We start from the raw sequence: 18,969 nt of genomic DNA, 5'->3' as shown, positions 1-18,969 counted from the left end.
AACTTTGTCAAATGATACAGCTGAGCTCTGTGATAAACTGGAAGATTTAGAAAATAGACCTAGGCAGTCCAGTTTAAGATTTTGGGGCATACCAGAGACCCCAGAGTACAGGGACTGTAAAAAAGTGGAACAGAGCATATATGCGGCGATCTTGAAAGAAACCTCGGCTGAGGGAGAACAACTGGATGACGCAGTGATTGCGATTGAATGTGCTCATCGTGCACTTGGGCAAAAACAACCTAATAGACCCAGGGACATTATAACATGTCTTCACAACTATGCTACAAAAGAAAAGATTTTTCTGGCAGCAAGAAAAAAGATGACGTGGTCTTGGGAGGGCCATGCCATTTCTGTAATGTCTGATCTTTCATCAATCACTTTGACAAGCGCCTGGAATTTAAAGAATTTATCTCCTCTCTTTGAAAAGAGGAGATGCAATATAAGTAGTTATTTCCTGGTGGCTTGGCTGTTACCATTAATGGTGCAACATCTCAGGCACAGACTGCAGCAGATGCGGGGACCATCTTAAAGGAAACAGGAATTATCGTTGCAAGTATCCCATCTGGCAATCGCTCTACAGAAGCCCCAAAAGATGATTTCCCGCTGTGACAGCATGTGAGTAAAGGGGGCAAAAGATAGGAGAATCAACTGCATCGAAAGGTGCTGGCGACTGAGGACATGGGGACTAAAATTTCCTTTTCTTGCTAGCAGTTCATAGTTTTCTAACATGGGCTGCCTGGTTAAGTCTTTCAGTGAGTTTCTCTGGAGGTTGGGCTGCCTGGTTAATTGGCATGTTTTCTTAATGGTTTTCAAAAAGGAAAAGTGTGGAATGCTATAAGTTTTGGTTTATCGATAGGAATAACATTTTTTTTGTGGTTTGTTTAAACTGCTTGGTGGGTGGGGTTTGGCTTGGGGGAGGTAGGGAACATCCTGGCCAAGGTTTTTCCATTCTTTTCTCTAGGAGGAGATCTGCCAGGGATAATTGGCAGAGGAATTGGGGGGGGGGCAGGGAAAATAGGGTACCGATGACCAGTTTATTACTATTGACATGGAAGTGGCTTGTAAACTTTACCTTGTATCTCAAAGGTGCTCTGCCAAGGCTTGGAGTTTGGTGGGGAGTTTTGAAAAGAAAATGGTGGGATTTATGTAAATATCAGTAAAAAAAAAAAAATCTAGCTCAAAGAAATAAGGGTAATATATGAGTTGAGCTCTGGAGAAACCTCATATGGTGCCTCAGAAGGCTATATGCTCTTAACCTCAGCTTTGGAAGTGCTTGTGAGGGCCACATGCTCTACTGCACAGCTTTAGAATGCTTGCTCAGCGCAGCTCTAAGAGACGATGTCATTTTAATCATTGGTAACCCAGAGAAAGTGATTCTTCATACAAAGCTATCTTATGTTCAGGTTTGCGTTCACTTTAAAGCAAAGACTGGTAATAAAAATTTTTGTTACCAATCTGTAGTTCACAATGAATTGATGCCAGGCACATTTGTGAAATATCTTATGCTGTCTGTATGCTATCTATCCGACATCGCAGTGTTTCAGAAAAGAATCCTTCTTCAGGGAGACATGATGTGCATGACGCCGGCAACTTGTGACTAGAGTGACCCTGAAAAAATAATGTACAAAAAACAACCCTTTCAATGATGAATACATCTAAATAAAGGCGGAGAAAATCTTGCATGGACACCTACTTGATGTCAAGTGAGTGGGTCAGTGGAGCATTGAAAACGCGACTTCGTAGATGCTGAAGAGAAAACATTTTACAGTCTGTTAAAAAAAAAAAAAAAAAAAGCTATTACCAAAAGTCTAAAGTGTGGAGGTTTTCAGCATTCAAATACTTACGCACGCAATGAAAATCTGCTGCGTCTATCGAGTCTGTCATTGACAGTCAGCCACTGGAGAACGTTGACATTTAAAGCAAAAGATCCCGCCAATTTTAGGGGATTGACAGGCGGAACTGACGTATACACATCCAAATAAGATCATGTGGGTCATGCGGCAGCCATTTTGAAAGGTTGAGGGAGCCTACAACTCCAAAAATGGATGTATACGTCATCAGGGAGCCATTTCGAAAAGGCTAAGAAAGCCTGAAAGTCCAAAATTGGGTATTTATGTCATCTGGAAGCCATATTGCACGCCATTAAATCAAGGAAAACCACTCAACTTTTTCATTCAAACCGGATGGTTCTATGCATTGAAGCCGGAAAATCCATTGGTTTTCTTTGAAGTTGAGGATGGATTGTCTGTCCCCTCCGCGCCACGAGCGGGGAACATGTTCTATAATAAGCCATTTAAGGTCTTCAAAGGAATGATTAAGAGCGATGCAATGTGGTACAAGTGGTAAGAACATAAGAAAATGCCATACTGGGTCAGACCAAGGGTCCATCAAGCCCAGCATCCTGTTTCCAACAGTGGCCAATCCAGGCCATAAGAACCTGGCAAGTACCCAAAAACTAAGTCTATTCCATGTTACCATTGCTAATGTTTTTGATTCGGCTTTTATGCTCAGTTAAACAAGTGCGAATTTTGCATGTGGTGCGACCTACATATGTGAGCTGACATGGGCATGATATGCCATAGATAACATGGTTTGTGTTACAATCAACGTTATGATTTCTATGTATTATGGTACCACTTTTTGGATCAGACCATTCTAAGTCTGTGAATGCTTGTGCACAAAACATACATTTCCCACATCAGGTTTGCCCTACTATATTGTTGGTTGGTTTAATAGGAGGAACAGCCCTTACTATATGCTGCCTTATGTTAGTTCCTCTAGGGTAAGCAAACATCGGGGGGGGGGGATAGAAAAGTGGAATATGGGCTTAACACGTGCCAATTGGGTAAAATGATATGTTTGATGGACTGAGTGAATACGGTATGAGGTAAAACACATATCAAATTGGTAACTTGAGGTCTATGTCTGTATTGCAGCAGCTGGTCTCGGTCAGAATACTTGACTCTTTTAAATGTTCTTTTAATGGTATAGTCCGGATAGCCCCTCTCAAGAAATCTTCATCCGAGTGCATTTGCCTGATCTAGAAATTCTTGTTGTTACATAGAAACAGAAATGACTGCAGAAGAAGACCAATAGGCCCATCCAGTCTGCCCAGCAAGCTTTCACAATTATTTTCTCATACTTATCTGTTACTCCGACTGCTGAGTTTAGGGCCCTTATTGGTAGCTTTTTGATTCTAATTTCCTTCCACCCCGCCATTGATGCAGAGAGCATTGTTGGAGCTGTATCAAAGTGAAGTATAAGGCTTAATGTGTGAGGGTAGTAACCGTCATATCGAGCAACTTACCCCGATGTTTGTATACTCATACTACTCATATCAATGCCTTGTTAGATGTTGGCTGGCTGTAAATCCTATTTCTTCATTCCCCCTGCTGTTGAGGCAGTGAGCTGAGCTGGATATGCATTCAAAGTGAAGTATCAGGCTTAATTTGTTAGGGGTAGTAACAGCCGCAATAAGCAAGCTGCTCCCACGCTTATTTGTTTACCCAGACTGTGTAATTGAGTCCTTGTTGGTTGTTGTCTGAATGTAAATCGCCTTTTCCACATTTCCTCTTGCCGTTGAAGCATAGAGCAGTGTTGGTTGTTGAAACATAGAGCAATGTTGGATGTTGCCTAAATGCAAATTCTCTTTTCCACATTTCTTCTTTCTGTTGAAGCATGGACCAATGTTGGAGTCTCATTAACCGTGTGAATGCTTATTGAATAAGGGTATTAATCACCAGATAGTAGCAATCATTCCCACAAGCCACCCCCATACCTCTTCTATTCGTTCCCATCCTCCAGGCTTTATGGATCCACAGTTTTTATTAGGGATGTGAATCGTGTGCCATATCGTCTTAACGATTGAAATCTTGTGGCAGGAGAAGAAAATCGTGTTTGGCACGATTATTTCCTTGAAAAATCGTTAAAAATCGTTTTTTCCGATTAGTGCGCACTTTTTCCGATTAGTGCGCACTAACGGGAGTTAGTGCGCACTAATCGGAAAAAACGATTTTTAACGATTTTTCAACGAAATAATCTTGCCAAACATGATTTTCTTCTCCTGCCACACGATTTCAATCGTTAAGACAATATGGGACCGGTAGCCAGGTCAGTTAAGGTCAGTTTAGGAATGAATATGTATTCCTATTGGCTGCCCTCTTATTTATTCATGTTACCAAGGTTCCCACTGAAGTATATGGGGGATGGGAAATGGAAACAGTTGGTAGCTTGACAAAAAAAGTAATGTGATCAGTCAATGTGACTAGAACTTGTGCCCTAACCCTGATACCAGGGGTGTTGTGATCTTCATGTACACACAGTGCCCTATCCCTATTAATACCAGGAGTGTTGTGATCTTCCTGCACACAGTGCCCTAACCCTGACACCAGGGGTGTTGTGATCTTCCTGCATGCAGTGCCCTATCCCGCCTGCATTACTAGTGAGAGGCTGGCTTCACAGACAGGGGGGAGCTGCCTGACTGTAGTAGATTGAATAAAGATCTGATGTTTCTGCTCTCCTCACACCAAACAAAAGCAACACACAAGCAGAGAAGCCCTTCTTATAAAGTTGAGCTAGTGAGTTAAGTAGGAGGAAAAGTAAACATACTGGTGGCCAGTGTGGCTACTTAAAAAATACAATTACCAACAATCAATTACCACATATATTTGAACTGTGTATAATAGTTCCAGCCAGGACCACCTTTCTAAAATGCACAGTGATTGGCAAATTCAACATGCACTAGCATTTCACATGCCTGCTAACAAAAATAATAAACAAACAAGTTCAAGTCACATGAGTGATGATCATCACATTACTTTTTTTGTCAAGCTTCCAACTGTTTCCATTTCACATCCCCCCAACCATTACCTCAGTGGGAATTTTGGTAACATCAATAGATAAGAGCACAGCCAGCCAATAGGAATACATATTCATTCCTAAGTGACCCTTTACTGACCTGGGAAGTGTCAACACTTTGTTTCATTTTCTGTTGGTGTTCGTGAGTTTCCAGTTCCATTTCCCATCCCCCCAACCATCACCTCAGTGGAAACCTTGGTAACATCAATAGATAAGAGGGCAGCCAGCCAATAGGAACACATATTCATTCCTAACTGACCTTTACTGACCTGGAAAGTGTCAATTTGTATCATTTTCTGTTAGTGCGCACTAACACGATTTAACGATTTTTAACGATAAATCGTTAGAATTTCTATTGTATTGTGTTCTATAACGATTTAAGACGATATTAAAATTATCGGACGATAATTTTAATCGTTGAAAAACGATTCACATCCCTAGTTTTTATTCCTACAAGGCACCTCCATACCTCTTCTCTTCATTCCCATCCTCCAGGCTTTATGAATCCACAGTGGTTATCCCAAGACCCTTTGAAATCCTTTACAGTTTTGATCTTCACCACTTCCTCCGGAAGGGCGTTCCAGGCATCCACCACCCTCTCCATGAAGAAATACTTCCTGACATTGGTTCTGAGTCTTCCTCCCTGGACTTTTAAATCGTGACCCCTGGTTCTGCTGATTTTTTTCCAATGGAAAAGGTTTGTCATTGACTTTGGATCATTAAAACTTTTCAAGTATCTGAACGTCTGTATCATATCACCCCTGCTCCTCCTTTCCTCCAGGGTATACATATTTAGTTTCTTCAGTCTCTCCTCATAAGTCATTCGATGAAGACCATCCACCTTTTTGGTCGCCCTTCTCTGGACCGCCTCCAACCTGTCTCTGTCCCTTCGGAGATACGGTCTCCAGAACTGAGCACAGTACTCCAGGTGAAGCCTCACCAAGGACCTGTACAAGGGGATAATTACTTCCCTTTTCTTACTCGAAATCCCTCTCTCTATGCCGCCCAGCATTCTTCTGGCTTTAGCTATCGCCTTGTCACACTGTTTCGCTGACTTCAGATTGTTAGACACTATCACCCCCAGGTCTCTCTCCTGCTTTGTGCACATCAGCCCTTCACCCCACATCGAATACAATTCTTTTGCATTTCCACAGCCCATAATCATGAATCTGCACTTCCTGGCATTGAATCTCAGCTGCCGTAACTTCGACCAGTCTTCGAGCTTCCTTAAATCCAGACTCATTCTCTCCACTCCTTCTGGAATTTAAAGTTAACAAAGCGCCAGGGCTCGATGGTTTTACTGTAAAATTTTGTAAGCACTTCTCTTCAAATCTGGTTGTCTCCCTGGTCAATATGTTTAATTCATTTAGAGATGGAGGCACTCCGTTTCCAGAGGCCAACTTGTCTGGCATCTCCATAATAGCAAAACCTAGGCATGACCCTACTTTATGCGGCTCATATAGATCGAAATCACTACTTAATATCGATCTTAAAATACTAAGTAAGGTGTTAGCAAGCTGTTTGAACAAAGTGATAGCCGGTTTTCTCCACGCTGATCAGGTGGGGTTTATCCCAGGTAGAATGGCTGCCGACAATGAGCGTAAAGTCATAGATATTTTTTGGTGAGTGAAAAAAAGAAAATAAACCAGCAGTTTTACTAGCGATTGACGGAGAAAAAGCATTCAATATGGTCCATTGGGCTTTTCTATTCCAAACTTTGGGAAAATGGATTCGGCAACTTTACAATAATCCACAGGCCTGTATAAAAGTGAATGGAGGGTATTCGGTGTCATTTACAATTTTTCGAGGCACATGCCAGAGTTGCCCTCTGTCTCTGCTAATTTTTGCCTTATTTTTAAACCACTGGCTTTACAGATATGGGCAGTTCTGGGAGTACACAGGACGTATATTGGCGGGATGAATTATAAACTATATTTATTTAATGATGACATCTTATTTACTTTGACAGAGCCGAGTTCTTCTTTAATAAATGCTATTGTGGAATTGTCTCACTTCAGCAAGGTTTCTGGTTTTAAATTGAATTTTGAAAAGTCTGAGATTCTGAATCTCTCTATACTGGAAGCCCTGCTGCCTCAATTGAAAGAAGATCTTCACTTTAAATGGGCCGCTTGGAAGATAAAATACCTAGGCATATATCCGAGCAACTCATTAACGGAGTTATTGGAATTGAACTATTCCCCACTCATAAAGAATATTTTGCATGATCTGGAGAGATGGAAGATAGTTCCGCTATCATGGCTGGGAGAATAGCTACAGCTAAAATGAACATATTACCTAGATTTTGTTACCTAATTCAAACTCTTCCAATTTATATATCAATAGGTTGCTTAAATCATGGCAAAAGCGTATATTTGATTTTATTTGGAGAAAAAGACTGTGGGTCGTCAGACATGTTTTGTTCCAACCAAAAATGATTGGAGGATTGATCAGACCAATGTTCCATCAAGCCCAGCATCCTGTTTCCAACAGTGGCCAATCCAGGTTACAAGTACCCGGCAAGTACCCAAACATTAAGTAGATCCCATTCTACTGGTGCCAGTAATAGCAATGGCTATTCCATTACAAGTAAATTTTAAAAGCCCGCCATGCATAAAAAACGGGGGTTACGCACCAAAGTGCCAGGCCGAAAGAAAGGGGCGGGCTGGGGGAGGTGGACTGGTACAGCGCGCGCAGCATGTGGAAATTACTTCTGCTCCAGAGGAGCAGTAAGTAGTAAAATAAAAAATTTGGGTTTGGTTAGGTTTAGGGGGCAGGGAAGAGGGAGGAAGGGTAGGGTTAGGGATAGGAAAGTTCCCTTCCAGTCCGCTCCTTAATTGGAGCGGACTGGGAGGGAACTGGGGGAGGCCCTATTGCGTCACAGCACGTAGTTTATAAAATCTCTCTCCTCCCTCCCCCCCCCCCCCCCCCCCCCCCACGAATCACGGGCCACCCGCACATGCACACATGGCCATCGGATTTTTAAAATGCACGCACATGTTATAAAATTGGCATGTCCATGTGTGTGTGCCAGGAACCACGCACACATGGACGCACATGCTGACTTTTTAAAATCAATCCCCTAGTTAACTTGATTAATAGCAGTTAATGGACTTCTCCAAGAACTTTTCCAAACCTTTTTAAAACCCAACTGCACTAACCACATCCTCTGGCAACAAATTCCAGAGCTTAATTGTGCATTGAGTGAAAAAGAATTTTCTCCAGTCTGTTTTAAATGTGCTACTTGCTAACTTCATGGAGCTCCCCTTAGTCCTTCTATTATCCGAAAGAGTAAATAACCGATTCACATTTACTCGTTCTAGACCTCTCATGATCTTAAAGACCTCTATCATATCCCCCCTCAGCCGTCTCTTCTCCAAGCTGAACAGCCCTGACCTCTTTAGCCTTTCCTCATAGGGGACTGTTCTATCCCTTTTATCATTTTGGTCGCCCTTTTCTTAGTTGGTATTTTGCTGCCTCCCAATTGAGAGCGATAATAGATTGGCATAGGAAAGGGGGGAAAAAAAAGCAGTGGGTGGCTTTGGAACAGTCCATAATTGGGTCTATGCCAGTATGGGCTTTAACTTGGCAACCTAAATAGTCCTGGAGACAGATATTGAATATTGCGCCAGCCACTAACACCACTTTAAGGGTTTGGGATCAATGGCAGGTTAAGGTGGTGGGGCACAGAAAATATTTCTAAAGCTTCTCACTTCATCATAAATTGGATTTCCAACCTGCTTTAAACATGAAAATATTTAGGAGATGGATTACACTTGGGCCTGTTCAAATAGAGCATTTTTGGTTCTCAAATGATATTTCTTATGGGGCATTGAACAAGAAGTACCATTTTAAGGGACTAGATACAGTTTTATATTTACAAGTTTGTCATTTTTTGAGATCTAGAGGGATCAAAGATCTGTGTTTGGGAAAATCTCATTTTGAGTGCTAATGCAGATAAAATAAAGGGACAGATATAAAAAATGTATGGCTTGCTTAATAGTGAACGCAACAAAAAGACCCTGTAAATTATTTTTATTTTTATCAATGCTGTGCCACCTATACAATATCTTCTGTTGAAGAAAGCCACATCAGCAAGCCTGGCAACGGCAGTCTTGTGACTTGCCATCTGGACTACTCGTCCCTTGCGGCATGTTTTTTGATTTGAAGCAATACTTATAAAGTCCCAACTTGTGAGAAAGTGTATAACCAATTATTTCACAAAGTCCCAAATTTTTCAAACACAAACTACATCCGGGTCCTGAAACATCAATATAAATCCCAAAATTTATATTGATTTATATTGATGTTTCAGGACACGGATTTAGTTTGTGTTTGAAAAATTTGGGACTTTGTGAAATAATTGGTTATACACTTTCTCACAAGTTGGGACTTTATAAGTATTGCTTCAAATCAAAAAACATGCCGCAAGTGACGAGTAGTCCAGATGGCAAGTCACAAGACTGCCGTTGCCAGGCTTGCTGATGCGGCTTTCTTCAACAGAAGATATTGTATAGGTGGCACAGCATTGATAAAAATAAAAATAATTTACAGGGTCTTTTTGTTGCGTTCGGTTTTGATAGATAAGACTTCTCTTGGTTCTTTTTTGGTTTGGTTTGCTTAATAGTGAACCAGGAGTCTCCTTAAATTATATGAAAGCATGGGAAAGAGATTTTGGATTGGAGATCTCTGAGAAGGAATGAGAAATGGCTTTTTTTTTATACTAGGATAAGCTCAAACTCTGCCAGTATAACAGAAATCAGCTATAAAGTTTTGATGAGAAGGTATTTAACTCCCGAACGTATTCATAAGGCTTTTCCTCAGATAGGTAATAAGTGCTGGAGAGGATTTGGGGCAATAGGATCTTGTTTTCATCTATGGTGGGAGTTCCCTGCTATAATTACATTTTGGGAAGATGCTTTTTCTTTTATCTATCTGGTTATGAATATGGGACTTCACTTGTCCCCTAAGTGTGGCCTTCTGAATATACCTGATGTCCAACAGGAAGGATATAGTTGGCTGTTAGCACAGCAGATTGTGATGGCTGTAAGATATGAATTAGCATACAAGTGGAAAGTGACGAAGGTTATTAAACTATTAGATATTGTTTATCAGCTAAGCAAATTAACTGTGATAAAAAGACACTCTAATGTGAAATTTGAACGTATTTGGGCTCCTTTTGTGTCTTTGAAATCTGTAACACCTTCAGATGACCTTGTTTTGACCTCGCTTTATGGATTTTGTGGAGGAGTTGGGTGAATGTGGGTTACTCTTTTTTCTTGTGGTCCATAACATATATAGAAGTCATTTTATAAGCTGTCTTGTGTTGTATTGGAGTATGTGGGGGGAGGATGGATCATGGGTTATTTTGTATACAGGTTTGTTCATCTGCACAGTTGTAATGTTTATTGTAGTAGTAGTGTTGATGTAAAACTTTGGTTGAAGCAATAAAAAATAATTTGCAAAAAAAAGCAATGAAATCATAATTCTGTGAATCAGAAACAAAACTATTCTAGAGTATGAGTTATGGGGTTTGGGAAAAAAATAATAAGAACATAAGAAAATGCCATACTGGGTCAGACCAAGGGTCCATCAAGCCCAACATCCTGTTTCCAACAGTGGCCAATCCAGGCCATAAGAACCTGGCAAGTACCCAAAAACTAAGTCTATTCCATGTTACCATTGCTAATGGCAGTGGCTATTCTCTAAGGGCCTGATTTTAAAAAGCATTTACTCGAGTAAAAACCAGGTTTACTGGAGTAAATTCACTTTACTTGAGTAAGTGGGTTTTTGAAAATTGCTACAATATATGCCATTGACTTGTCTATAGGATTTACTCACATAAGTGCACTTTACTTGAGTAAATGGCTTTTGAAAATTGCTACAATAGTAGCTACATTTACGCATGTAACTCCTTTTGAAAATTACCCCCTAAGTGAACTTAATAGGAGGTAATGGACTTCTCCTCCAAGAACTTATAGCTTCAGGTAGATGGATTGTGTCCTCCAAATATCAATGATTCCCCACCATGCAGACATTTGTTTAAGTTTGGTCCTGTGTTGTGTCACTACATCTAGTGATACTAAAATCACCCCCAATCAGCAAATGCCATACTAAGCCAGAAGATAGAACATCACTCACTGCCTCATAAAAGGATCTTAGATTAGAGTTGGGTGCAAAAATGTTGACAATAATAGAATAGAGTTGATTCCCAATTCTAAAATAATATATCTTTCATCTTTATCTCTATGAATAGGCTGAACCTCCACTGTTTAAATTTTTTGAAATTAGAACCCCCCACCCCACAGTATTATTTCTTGCAGTACAAGATGCAAAATAATCACTTGGAAACAATGTAGATTTCAATAATCTTTCATCATGCAATCTTAAGTGCATTTCTGGACCAAAACAATGGAGGCCTTTAAATGAACAGCAGTAGCACCCGGTTTTCAAGACTTTATATCAGCAGCAACCTATTCTTCTGTTATAATAACACCTGCAGATGAATAGGGAACCTATTCAAAACCAAGGCACCACCTATATTAACAAACAATATTGGTTGACACACCAACCTCCAAGGAGCAGGAAGACGAATATAGAGGCCTCATTATTTGTAAATAATATCATGCCTTTTTCCGGGAATGGCCTCAAGGTAGATTACAATTAAATTTAATCAAAATGACAGCTACAGTAAGAATTACAACAGTTGCAAGGTTAATTTACATTCATAATTAAATCATATTTACATTAGAGATGTATTAACCTCAAGGCTGTCATCTGGTGGAGAAAAAGTAAAATTTATTTATTTATTTAGAAACTTTTATATACCGGTATTAGTGGGGACATCATACCGGTTCACATATTAACTGAAAGCTTGGAAAATACATTTCAACAGGGAGAGTGTAAAACTGGGCGGGTGGTTAACCAAAAGGCAGTAGGAAGAATAGAAAACAAGAAGTCATAACAAGAAAATAACAATTTACAATTTACAATGATTATCCCCCTGGAGGGGGGGGGGAGCGGACTACGGAGGGGAAGGGAAGAGCTATTCTATGTAGGCATGGTTGAACAGAAGTGTTTTTAGTTTCTTTTTGAATTTGATAGCACAAGGTTCAAGGCGCATGTGGACAGGTAGGGAGTTCCAGAGAGCCGGACCGGCAATGGAGATGGCATGGTCGCGGGTGGAGGAGAGATGAGCTGTTTTCAAGGAATGAACATGTAGGGTACCTTTGTTGGTAGATCTGGTAGCTCGGGTGGACAGGGGGGCAGTGAAAGGGAGGTCAAGCCAGTTGGAGTTGTGGGTGTGGATAGACTTGTGTATTATGGTCAAAGTTTTGTAGTGTATACGGGACAGGATCTTGACTATGAAAGCTTAATGATATCTGAGTTAATTTTAGATTGACGTTCTGGTAGTCAAGGCCATTAGGGAAGCAGTGAAAGCGTCACCAGTCTTTTTTTTTTCCCAAATTTTAAAACAGAGGAGGAGAGGGAGTAGAGACACGCATCGTCCCGTCACAATGTAGCAACATTCTATCTATCCACTTAAAGGTGACAGTGTGGAGGAGCTGCCATAGCCTCTATATATATGTGTATATATATAGAGAGAGAGAGAGAGAGAGAAACAGACATGCATATATTGTACACAGTATATAGATAACTGTTGCTGGTTTCCTTCAATCGTTACCTGTGAATTTTCACTGCCCATCTCCATGGCTCCATTGGCAGTGGAGAATGAAGTCCAGGTTGTGTTTATGGGTTATCCACGGCTTCCGCACGTTTTTCAGTAACACTTACTTGGGTTCCAACTCTATTTAGGTCTACTGTGCATAGATAAATCTCACCTTAGGGCCACCTCCTCCTTCCTGCTGCTTGTCTCTACTTAACTCTGCCTACTCTCTCTGTCTTTTAACCTGGGTATATTGCATACCTGCCCCAGCTGCTCACCACCTTTAGATTCCTGCTCCTTCTCTACCTTCAGCTCCTCACCACACATGGACTCCTCTCTTTCTCCTGTACTCTCAGTTCTTTTCCATGAGTAGATCTCCCCATTCCCAGACTCCAGATCTCTCTATATGCAGGAGAAAGCTGAAATCTGTGGAGTGTGCACAGCTGATTCAGCTGGTTACTTTGGATGCCAGAGCTCCTCCACTACTGCTGTTCCCCCTCAGCCACATCTGGTGCTCGGTGAATGCTCTCCCTGTCTCACTCAGCCTGGGGATGAGCAGAGGCTGGAAGGAATTAAAGGAGGCAACACAGGAGATGGTGGTGCAGTGTGCATGCTGCACAAAGCAGGATCCAGCTAGCCAGGGTGCCCATTAATATCCATATTCTGAGGCTTATTTTCGTAGCTAGGAAGGAGAAGCATGTGTGGCTGCACGTGCTCATAAAGAAGCTCCTGCATGTTTAAGAAATGAAAAAAGTATATTTTCACTCAATGCACAATTAAGCTGTTGAATTTGTTGCCAGAAGATTTAGTCAAGGCATCTAATATAGCCTTGGGGGTCTGCACAGGTTTCTGAAAGAAAAGTTTATAAACAAGTATTAGCCAGGTAGAGTTGGGCTTATCCCTGGGAGTAGACAACAAGTAGCACTATAGAAATATTAAGTAGTAGTAGTAGCAGTAGTAGGATCCACTCTTTGGGATCTGCTGGGTACTTCCTAGTTACCTGGCCTGGCCACCAGGGGGAGACAGAATGCTGGGCTGATTGGCCCCTTGGTCTGACTCAGCATGGCACATGTTATGTTCCTAACCACTGTTGGTGTCTCAAATTGCTGCAAAGTGCTGAGAGCAGAGCCCAGGAGCTGGTCTGGCCCTGCACTGCACATCAGGCAATGGTCATTTTTCCATAGCATATCTGATGACAACCTGCAGCCAGTAGTACAGCATGGCCCGCACACTCCCATGCAAGTGTTTGTGAATACCTTTGTAGATCAATATACAGATTCCATAGGAAGGAGTGACAAGGGGCAGTTGCAGTTAATGCTGTACAGCCTACCGTGAGCGTATGGGAGAATGTTTTCCCATTGTATACTCTGAGTGTCCAGGGTGGTACAGGTTGCTGTTTCTAAGTAGAGGGCTTGCTTGTTTACATTGCTTCTTCTTACTCTCTCTTTTCCAGGGAAAGTTCAAGCACTGAATCCTTGAAAACCCATCGAGAATGAGCTGGCACCCCTGGCTGTGCCCTGCTACAGCTGTGGTATCTCACATGAAGGCTGAAGACCCGCTGCAATTGAGGGGCCACAGTCTACACGCAGGGGCCCGTCCAGCCTGTGACATGAATGTACTGCACTGTGTGTACTTTGAGGAAAGGACACTAGGCCCCTCTTACTGCTCTAATGTAGAACATGCCAAAATATATTGGCCCGAAGAGATCTTACTTTGTCTCTTCCGTAGGACTTGTTTGAAACGGTCACAAAAACAGGAAGTGGATTTATTTTCTTTTGGTAGTTGACTTTGGCTGCGTGGCCTCCTCAGTCTGGCATCCCTACTTGATCTGAGGAGAGTAGGAAGTGCATGTTTGTTCTCGAAAATGGGCGCCCCAGATTGGCTGGTTCTTCTCATTAAAATTTGGCAGGGATTCACCAGCCAGTCAGAGTGGGCTGGCTGATATGCATGTGCCTAGCGCTGGGAAGTTGATTTACTGTGTGGGGCTGAGGAGAAGGGTTGCGTCTTTCCACTCTTCCCCTTCACATTCAGTCTGTGAATATTGCCCCCCCCCCCCCCCAACCAAGAACTCAGTGCCCCCCTTGTCTGCTGAGCTGTTTGGGACGGTGGAACAATGCACCTTATAAAAGAGTGAATGACAAGGTACAAGAGGAAAGATAATCTTGTTCTTAGGAGTGAAGCCTCATTTGCATGGTCTAGCTATTGGTTTATGTAATGACTCTTTTACCCTAGTCTGTGTAGGGTAACCCCCATGTTTAAACATATACATTTGGCTAGTGTGGAAAATGTATATGCTTTCCAAAAACCCTGTGCCATCTTGGTCCTTTTTCCTATCAGTGCTAACAAATGAAGGTTTGGAGCTGTAACATTTAACTATGCTGCGCCTTTTCTCTAGCAATGGCCCAGTTCAGCCTCCGACATCATAGGCTTTCTTTAGTTGTAAATTAAAGGGGTGTTCTGTTAAAGTGCCACTCCTGAAAATAGAGCAGTTCAGGCTGGGTGTCCCCAGTAATACCTTTCAATGTAAGCTACAAATTGATTTTAAACAAAATAATTGTACAGCATCTAAAAGTTCCATGGATGTGACAGCACAGCTGTGGCTGTTGACCACAGCATCATCCATCCCCAGTTCTCACTGTGGCTGTCTGTTGTTGTGCCCATCTGCGGTTCCCGCCATGGCTGTCAATCACGGCCATGGCTAGCTCCTGCATGGATCGTCAGGAGGCTGCCCTTGGTTGCTGAAGGTCAGCGTTGGATTGAATTAGGACAACTCAGTTTAGGTTTTGCCATATTTAGCACCTGAGTTGTGCAACAGCTTGAGCTATTGTTGAACTGTTGGGTGCAACCCAGAAATTAACTTCTAGAGGTATTTCACAGTGCTCTGCTTTAATAGATGCTGGCTGTTGTGCTCGGGCAGGGGAAGATCCCTAAAAGCGATCTCTATTCCTCTGCCCTTGTACCTTAGAGGTAGATTTTCAAAGGCACGCACAAGCGGTTCCTGGAGCACCCACATGGATGCGGTGATTTTATAACACGTTTGTGTCGCCACGCGCATGTGCGCCCGATTTCAATATCAGCGCGCATCTCTGGGTGGGTGGCATCTCTCACGCAAGGGAGGGGGATTTTAAAAAATAATGCGCGGTGACGCGATCAGACCTACGCCAGTTCCCTTTCAGTCCGCTCCAGTTAAGGAGCGGAATGGGAGGGAACTTTCCTCTCGCCCTACCTCGCCTTCCTCCCTTTTCCCCTCTCCTCCCTGACCCCTAAACCTACCCTAACTATTGTAATTTTTTTTGTTTTAGAACTTACCTGCTCGTCCGAGCATGAGTAAGTTCCGCGTGCCGGCCTTCCCCGGGCCAGGGCCAGGGCCTAATGGCCGCTGTCCTAGTCGGCCCCTGCCCCCTGGCCCGCCCCTTTCAAGGAGCCTGGCACTTTGGTGCCTATCGCGAGATTCGCGCGCGGCTGGGCCGTTTTTAAAACGTGCTCGGCGCACGCACAGCCCAGCCACACTCGTATCCCCCCGATTTTTGCGTGCACGGGGCTTTGAAAATTTGGGCTTTAGAATGGAGGCTCTGCTCTGTCAGCACTCCCAGTTCCCCTTTGTCATACTAATGCAGGTCAGTGAGTGGGCTTCACCCATTTTAGGTGAGAATCATAAAATTGAGCTGCGTCGCACCAAAATGCCAAGTGAAAGTAGCATTTAGAGAGAAGGTTTCATAGAGCCCTATTAACATCTGTGCAGAGAGAGAGTGAGAGATACAAAAAGCTGCCCAGATTTGAACATTTTCCAGCTATGAATTGTGGGTAGTTGGATATCTTCTTCCATTAAGGCCATGGCCACAAGATGATTGCATTTGATTGGCTGATGCATTCATCGCCTCTATTAGAAGTAGAAGAGACTTTGATGCAAGTCTACAGGGGGAGAGCTGCACAAGAAAGCACTGATTTTTCTCTCATGAAACATTACTCAGGCAGAGGGGTGAGGCCACGAGTGTAAAAAGCTCTGGATGTCTTGACACAATCTGGGCCCAGAATGTAATCCGTTCCTGGTGCCTGAACCCATAGGGACCACCAGTGTGTCTGAATGCAGCGTGGTCCGGTGGCTGGTAAACCTTCAGCAGATGGGTAATAGCAGGAATCTTTCGCTCTTCATTGCACACCCCTTGGCTGGTGGCTTTCCCCGGGTAAGCCTCAGAATAAGTCCTGTTCCCCATCTACCAGTAAGCGCCATTCGATTTAGCATTAAAATACTTTATTCATTCTAAATGTAATGTTTTATATATTTTTGTAGATATCTTATCTAATAAAGGTCTTGAAAGCCTGAATCTTAAGCATAAGTAAAATGTACCCTGGGCTATGGCACAAAGCACTGCCTGCCTGCACCCTGCCTTCAGCTTTTCTTTGGGCTGCCCGGCCATGCCTTGTCCCTTGTAACTGTGGTATGGTGAAGTAGTGTGTATGAGGGAAGCTTGCTCTGTTGCTGCCTCTCTGGTCCCTGTGTGTGTGTGTGTGTGTGTGTGTGTATTGTAGTGGGCTGGAAATGAAAGCTTGTATGGCTACTGTGCATTTAGTGCTCTACAGCAGGGTTGGGGTGTGTGTGAGGGAAGGTTTCAGTGCTGCTCCCTGCGTGGGCCCTGTTCTAGAAAGGGGTGTGTTTGTGTGTGAGGAAAACTTGCACTGCTGCTTGTGCTGGCCCTCTTGTGTGGCTTGCACGGCTGCCAGATCTCTTTGTTGATGAAGATTATTCTGAGGGAAGAACACCAAGTAGTGGCTCCTGAGGCAAGACTATTAGTCAGTAGCGACCAAGTGCTGTGGTACCATTGATGCCCTGCACACAGCAGTGACGACATTTCTTCCATTTCCTTCAGAGGGCCTGCATCACCACCCTGTGAGCTCAGTCAGGAACTACATGTTATAATGCAGAGTGGCCATGGTCTGGCTGGGATTTGAGTGAACATTTCGCAGTATTACATTGGGGAAAAAAATGAGTCAATTTTTTTTTTTGTGACGCAAATAGGGCTGTAATCATTAATAGTTATTCAGAAATTGCTGTTACTGTACATGGGGAGAGGAGGTGGAAGAACTGGTTCAGTCTGCCTGCCTGCCTGCCTCCCTCTCTCCCTACACTGACTCTTGCTCATTGTTGACTTTGCCCTCCCTCCCTCTGGCCCGCTGTTGACTTAAGAATATAAGGAATGCCAAGCTGGATCGCACCAATGGTCTATTGAGCCCATCATCCTGTGCCTGACTGTGGCCAGTCTAGGTCACCAGGACGTACCTGTGTGATACCAAATAGGAAAGTCCATTCCATGTTGTTCACCTGCTGACTAATTCTTTGCCAACTTCCTTCTTACCCTCCCTCTTTCCATTCCTTTCTGCTGACTTCTTCCCTCCAGGGTTGTCCCCTGTCTCCTAATCTCCCTCTTGCCTGAGGCTGCCCCTGCCTGTTCCTTGTCATCCCTCACTCCTTTCTCCTAGTGCTGCTACCAGCACAGTTCTCTACTTCTCCTCTCCCTACGTAGTATCCTGCTGCCTTCCTTTCCCCTCCTGGTCCTGCTGAGACTGTCATGGAGAGAAGAACCTAAACAGAAGGGCAGAGAGGATCTTGAATAAGGGAGGAAGGGAGAGAGAAGATCCTGAAGAGAGAGCAGGTATGGGAGAAGAGGATATGAAAGGAACAGAGAGGGAAAGGAGTGGGAGAAGTGAGGAGAGAGGATGGTTGATAATCTTGAAAGAATGGGAAGGGGAGGATGGGGATCCTGAAAGTTCTCCAGTCTTGCAAAAAGGGGACTGGCTATGTTCCCTGGATCGAAAAGACGCTTATACTCACATCTAGATCTTTCCAGGGCACTGGAAGTATCTCAGATTTGTGGTGGGAAAACAGCACTTCCAGTATCACATTCTGCTGTTTAGGCTTGCATCAGCCCCATGTGTCTTTATGAAATGCCTAGCCGTGGTGGCAGCACACCTTTGCAGACTGGGAGTTCACGTTTTCCTATATCTGGATTATTGGCTGGTCAAGAGCACCTCTTGGGCGAAGGCCGACAAGGCCTTGCATTCAACCATCTGGGTCTGGAGCCACCAGGATTTGTCGTCAACTACCCCATGTCTCATCTCAGTCTGTCACCACAATTGGACTTTATTGGAGCCCTGCTAAACATGGCTCAGACCAAGCATTCTTGCCCTGGCAATGAACCATCAACCTGATCACTATCGTGGCAGGGATTCAACAGAGCCTGCAGGCCTCAACGTGACACATGTTGAGGCTGTTGGGTCATATGGCCACGAGAGTACACGTCACTACCTTGGCACGTTTGCTCATGCGAAAGGCCCAATGGAGCTTGAAGTCGCAGTGGCAACAAGCCATTCAAGATCTCCAGGATCGCATCCAAGTCATGCCATCTCTCCAGGCCTCTTTGTCCTGGTGGTAGGAAATTTCACAACTGGAA

The 18,969-nt window shown here is 43.3% G+C and overlaps 1 protein-coding gene across 1 annotated transcript in view; it reads left to right on the top strand.

Moving 5' to 3' along the window:
* The window catches only part of TCTA (T cell leukemia translocation altered), a 66,636-nt gene extending 49,791 nt beyond the window's left edge, over positions 1 to 16,845 (top strand). The window contains exon 3 of the mRNA XM_029599625.1: positions 13,974 to 16,845. Within this exon, the coding sequence (XP_029455485.1) occupies positions 13,974 to 14,016 (43 nt within the window). The 3' untranslated portion in view covers positions 14,017 to 16,845. The remainder of the gene's footprint in view (positions 1 to 13,973) is intronic.
* Positions 16,846 to 18,969: the final 2,124 nt, after the last annotated feature.

The sequence above is a fragment of the Rhinatrema bivittatum genome, chromosome 4 (assembly GCF_901001135.1).
Source record: "Rhinatrema bivittatum chromosome 4, aRhiBiv1.1, whole genome shotgun sequence".
In the NCBI taxonomy this organism is placed as follows: domain Eukaryota; kingdom Metazoa; phylum Chordata; class Amphibia; order Gymnophiona; family Rhinatrematidae; genus Rhinatrema; species Rhinatrema bivittatum.
The sequence above is the reverse complement of the archived record's forward strand: the minus strand, read 5'-3'. Positions and strand labels throughout refer to the sequence as shown.